The sequence below is a fragment of the Magnolia sinica genome, chromosome 2 (genome assembly GCF_029962835.1).
Source record: "Magnolia sinica isolate HGM2019 chromosome 2, MsV1, whole genome shotgun sequence".
In the NCBI taxonomy this organism is placed as follows: domain Eukaryota; kingdom Viridiplantae; phylum Streptophyta; class Magnoliopsida; order Magnoliales; family Magnoliaceae; genus Magnolia; species Magnolia sinica.
Window position 1 is genome coordinate 19534884 of NC_080574.1, and position 6120 is coordinate 19541003.

At 41.6% G+C, this 6120-nt stretch overlaps 1 protein-coding gene across 1 annotated transcript; it reads right to left on the minus strand.

Annotated features, from left to right (window-relative positions):
- On the minus strand, positions 1–2696 carry LOC131236533 (uncharacterized). The gene is made up of 2 exons (XM_058233773.1): positions 2395–2696; positions 1–364 (listed from the first exon to the last, which is right to left on the minus strand). The coding sequence occupies exons 1-2, from the start codon at positions 2621–2623 to the stop codon at positions 45–47; spliced, it is 549 nt and encodes a 182-aa protein (XP_058089756.1). The 5' UTR covers positions 2624–2696; the 3' UTR covers positions 1–44.
- Positions 2697–6120: the final 3424 nt, after the last annotated feature.

The following is a 6120-nucleotide window of genomic DNA, read 5'->3' on the forward strand; positions in this document are numbered from 1 at the left end:
TTGTAAAACTAATAATTAATTAATGGATACTAATGATGTTTGAATCAATCTTGCAAATACTTCTCAACGGTTGCAGTCAAGGTGGCCTTAGGCACTGCACCGATCACACTCTCTTTCTTCTCTCCGTTCTTGAACACCAACACTGTTGGGATGCTCCGAATCCCGTACTGCGTCGCGATACTCGGGCAATCGTCCGTGTTCAGCTTGTAACACATGATCTTCCCTGCATATTCCTTGGCCAGCTCGTCGATTACCGGCGCAATCATCCGGCATGGACCGCACCATGGAGCCCAGAATTCTACTAGGACCGGTGTCTCCCCGCCCACCACAAGCTCGTTCCAGTTTTTGTCAGTCGCTACTAGAACTGTAAAAATTCACAGTGCTACAACAGTCAGATCCAAGGAATAGATGCTAATTTGCATGGTTTTATCTTGTCCACTAATCACCTTGTGAGCTGACTGGCCTGATTAGTGGACGGGTGAAGTAGAGAGGGCGGTGGACAATTTCATGACTATGATGGACCAGAGAAGGCCCAATTAGAGGTGGAAGTGATCAGGACCATCAGAACCTTTAAAACTGGCATATCTCCCAAACCGAAATGAGTTATTGAATGTATCATGTATGATTTTAGATAAGAGAAGCTACTTTAGCCAACCAACCTTGCTATGCTAGGTTACCGACACCGAATTTGCTAAATTCCATCATATTGACGGTAGATAATCTATTTTACTTTTGTTTTTACTATTTATAGTAAGTTTTAGTTTGATCATGACTTTTGATCCATTCAGTTTTACCAATGGTGCCAACATGAAAAGGCTTTGGAAAAATTAGGAGAATAACATGGTTAGAATAAATTTGACACTTACTATTTTTAGCCAAAAATAATGAAATCTAGTAGTAATCATAACCATTTATAAATAATAAATTCACTATTTATAGTAAGTCACAATTTTAGAGAGTTTGATTATAAAACTTCTTCCTATGATTGATATCAATGTCCGAAGGATTGTAAATTCATTTTTATTATCAATCAAATAATTTTCAATTTTATTAGAATTTATGTTTTTTCCCTCATGAATTTGAGGAATATGTGCAAGGAGTCCAGACCTCATCACTTCCATCCCTACATCAATGAGTTATTGGATTGTGGAGCCCACCTGAAGTATGGCTTGGATGTCCCGCACATCTTCCACACTGTTTGTGGTTAGGATCATGGAGGCTGGTTCCTCTACCACTATTGGATAATAGTGGGCCATCGTGTTGTAGGGTCCACATCCGCTCTTTCCATAAAGTGTTCCTCTCCAACTTTACTCCGTGTCACAAAAATCAGGTTGATCCACAACACAGTTGGGTCACACCACAAGGAACGGTCGGGATGGGGCAGCTATCACTGAAACCTTTCAAATTGTGTTTGGGTCTACCGTATTTTGTATATGTCATCCGACCCATTCATAAGATGCGTCCCACCATTATGAATAGGCCCTCCAAAAATCAGGCAATTCCAAAACTCAGGTGGACCGTATCACATGATTTTAGAAAATTTAAGCATCATTTTACATGGTGTGGCTCACATGAGTTCTATATTCGTCTGATTTTTGGGTTCGAATGAGAATATGAGGGGGTACACATGATGAACGGATCCGCTGTCATGCAAATTGCATGTTGGAGTCCACACAGCTTATTCCACAATAGCTTAGAGGATCCAGCCTCGGGATTAAGTTCTAACTATGGAGCAATGATCCTGGGGCAAATTCATTTGTGAGGAACAGGTAAGCCAGCTGTTACCACCAACAACAGTCGGATGGGAAGGATCCACTGGGGATAGAACAGGGCTCGAAAATCACAAAGATTGGACGATCAATGCATCAGATTAAGGCAATGAAAAATGATAACCGTCCGTTTTTTCAGGCTCTTAATTGGATGGTGCAGTCATCCTAGTAAGTAAATTTTGGTCCATTTCTCACAGGGTGGAGCCCTCCTATCTAGTGGTCCAACATGATTCTTCTAGGTGCGTCCACCTGATCACAGAGACGGATTTGCCCTGCAATATGGAAATAAGAATCCAAACAGGCCCTTGTTACCCCACGACGTTTATAGGATGGGCCATCATGATGTAGAGTCCACATCCACTCTGGCCATCACGTGGGCCCTCTCATGCTTTTTCCAAAATTTAAGTGGGCCACACCATCTGAAACCATGCCTAAAATACCCTCTAAAATCATGTCCTCTGGCCCATCTAAGTTCCAAAATCTCCCGATTGGATGGAATTCACCAAACACGGAGACCCCAAACATAACATGGTAGTTTTTCCCATCACAACCGTTCATCTTATGGATGTGATGATGATAGAATAAGTTTATGGTAGAGACGAAAAAGAAGAAGAAGTGAATTTACCTTCGTTGACCGTATTTCGAGCTTGGCAAACGAAAGAAGAAGAAGAAGGACGTTTGGCAGGTATCAAAGCAGAAGTAGAAGAAGCAGAGAAGGAAAGAGAGGGGATTTTCATCCCTCGACATGTCGGCAAATGGAGCTTTTCCTTAGGAAAATGAGAATAGCATGTGATACATGCATTGGTAGTGGCGGTACCAATGCTGCTTGCTTGTACACATGCTTCTAATGCCATTTTTCTCTCTTTCCTGTTTGGAGAGAGAATCAGATGATGAGTTTGGCTTTGTATAGTAGAAGAAAGATTTTCATATTTATTTATTAATCTGATTTTACGGTCATTCGGATATTCCTACATTGTAAGGTGCTCTAGTGCCCAACATCATGTGGATGACATTTGATGTTACATGGGCCACCAGTTTCTTTCCTTCTTTATTTATTTATTTATTTATTATTATTATTATTATTATTATTTTTTCCTTCTTTGTCTTTCATGTAGCGATTTGGTAAGGCACACTTGGGCATTCGCATTCACACGTGTGGCAGGCGGCTCCCGTGTTGTAAATGATCCGTTACAAAAATCAGGACACTCATATTCATCAGGTGGGGCCAGCTTCTGCAATGATATATGGACCACGGGTGATTCCTTTCAAGCCAATCCAATGTTGACCAACGGATGGACGTGATGAAGTCGAGCATCGTCTTCCTGGGGATAATTGCTTTCATTAGTCGTGCTTCAACTACGTACACATCTTGTGTTGGGCTGGGCTCGAAGCCATTAGCCCAACCATAATGGGCCGAGTTGGGCTCGAGCTGAAATCTTCAACCACACCTGTTTTAAGCAGCCGCGTAAAATACTTAAGCTCTTTGAGACGCGACATGTTACGTATGTAAGATCCACTCCGTCCATCAGGTGCATTCCTCGATGATATGTAATGAGGATAAAAATCAGATAGATCCACTACTCATGTGGGCCACACCACAGGTAACAATGGGGATGGGACGCCAGCCATAGTTTGTTTGTGGCGGCCACCACGGTATTATCCAATCCAAAACTTAGGTGGGCTACACTGGATAAACTTAATCATTCTGATCTTTTGGATTTACGGTAAAAATAAGGATTATAACGTGATGGACGGAGTGGATTTCACATATGAAATATGATGGACCACAAAGAGGTTGGGTATGCTGCGTAAAGCAGTTGTTGTAGACTATTCCGGTACTCTCCATGCTTTTAAAGCTGATGATGCGTGAGAGAATGTGGTAGGTACAAGTGGTGGGGTGACTTGTGATTCGGGACGGTCCTTCTACAGTGATCGGATGATCCTATCCATCCTATCAGCAGCCTTAGAAGCAGCCGTTGGAAACATACCCGTTTAACGGTTGACATTAATTGCGCAGAAGTGAAGAAAATTAATGGCTACGATCATCTGATGGATGTGATTATTTCAAAGGTAGGCCATCCTTGATAAGGGACCACTACATTTGACAGCGATGGCTGTACGATCCAGCAGAGATGGTTATGCGGGAAGCGGATTGCGTCCGACCCCGCCTCGAAAATAAACCGTTTCTCGTGGGGCCCACCGTGATGTATCTGTTTATACACGCGGTTCATCCATCTTTTCATATTATTTTAAATTATGAGCCAAAAAATGAGGCATATCCAACACTCAAGTGGACCACACCAAAGATGCATTTAATGTTTTGTGCATTTAATGCAACCCAGGTCACTATTTGGTGTGGTACGCCGTCCATCATTTTTGGGCATGGATGGACGGCGTGGATAAACATAAACATCACGGTGCGCCCGACAGGAGCCCTGGTGGTACGGGTTAATGTCAGGCGGGGTCGGACGTGGGACCACTTACATTTGACACTATTTCCTGTGATGTGGTACACCTGAGATTTGGATCTGCTTCATTTAAGGGACCATGTCATAAAATGAGCTGAAAAAACCGATGGACGGAGTGGATATTGAACATATACATCAAGGTGGGCCCACGGTCATACATCAAGGTGGACTCCCATAAAGCAAGTGGATTTCAACAAGTTAGGCTACGTCAAGGCGCTTCGAACTCCAATTTTTTCCATTATCTTACATTTCATATTTCGAGCACGCATGGGCACGTATCGATGTAAGCGCCGACGTAATGAACGGACAGAAATTCTTTTCTCGAGTTCGTTTTGTAATCTCTCGCCACTCACGATCGACCATCTGTCACTGCCTTATGAGACTATATGCTGAGTGTTTCCATGATCAGAACCGTCCATAGCAGACTCTACGGTCTGTAGATGAGTACGGACCAATCACAAAAAGACCAGCGATTCAACCTGAAACTCGATCCAAATCGTCCAGTCCTGGTCATTACCTGGCTGGGTGCACAAGTCAGCGTTTGACTCGTGAAAATAGGAAATTTATCATTGTAGACGCTACCTTTTATCTAGCGATTTTTATGATAGATACAAACCTTACCTTACCAACTTAGACTTTGCATATTCGGTAGCAGCACTTAGGACAAAAAAAGCCGTGTTCTTTAAAGTAGACCTATTGCTACGGATAATAACCGTAATTATAGATTCCATAATCTATAACCATAATTACCATAAGCTGGCCGTAGTTATAGCTACAGATTATAACCACAGCCATAGGTACTGTCCACCATTTTCTTTACTATCCAAACAAAATAAATAGTCACTTTAAAGGAAATTTATTTTCTTTTTCTGTTGTTTGGCACTGAATCCATAGTTTCCAAACATGGCCTAATGGAAAGAAGGTAAAAATAATAATAAATAAAATAAAAAGATGTAGTTCTTTAAGATGAGATAGTACTGTTGGCTTTACAAAATAGTTGAATGACCTTCATTTTCATGGCTCGCCAGATATTAAGGTATTAACTTTCATTTGAAGATGACTTTTATTACCTGATTTTCCACAGAAAAGAATTCAACTCGTGAGAACCTCTTATATTTGAGAAAATGGTTGATGTGTTACCATTTGGATTAGTGTTAAAACAAGAATGTATGGTTATCTTGCCAATATTTTGAATCCTTTTTTCTGCCAGCTCAACTGTGTCTGTCAGAAAGACTTGGCTATATAATGAAAACCTGTCTTAGTAAATGGTGATTATTACTTCAACTTTGGAATGCCTTTTGGAATTGAGCGAGACAACCTAGGACTTGAGTGAGACAACGTAGGAATTGAGTGAGGGAACCTAGGAATTGAGCGAGGGAACCTTGAATTGAGCGAGACAAACTACAAATTGAGCGAGGCAACCTAGGAATTGAGCGAGGCAAACTATAAATTGAGCGAGACAATGTAGAAATTCAGCGAGACAAACTAAGAATTGAGCGAGGCAACCCAGGAATTGAGCGAGACAAACTACAAATTAAGCGATGCAACCTAAAAATTCAGCGAGGGAACCTACAAATTCAGCGAGGGAACCTAGAAATTGAACGAGACAACCTAGGTATTGAGCGAGGCAACGTAGAAATTCAGCGAGGCAAACTACAAATTGAGCGAGGCAACACAGGAATTAAGTGAGGCAAATTACAAATTGAGCGAGGCAATCTAAAAATTCAGCGAGGGAACCTAGAAATTCAGTGAGGCAACCTATGAATTGAGCTAGGCAAACTACAAATTGAGCAGGGCAAACATGAAATTAAGCGGGCCAAACATGAAATTTAGTGGGGCAAACATGAATTTGAGTAGGGCAAATAAGAAATTCAACAGGGCAA

Bases quoted from the DNA above. Each gene is read 5' to 3' on its own strand.
- LOC131236533 (XM_058233773.1), bottom strand. From the start codon at position 2,623: ATGGCATTAGAAGCATGTGTACAAGCAAGCAGCATTGGTACCGCCACT. The intron at 365-2,394 runs GTAAATTCACTT...GAATTTTTACAG, and splicing joins TCGAAATACGGTCAACGAAG to TTCTAGTAGCGACTGACAAA.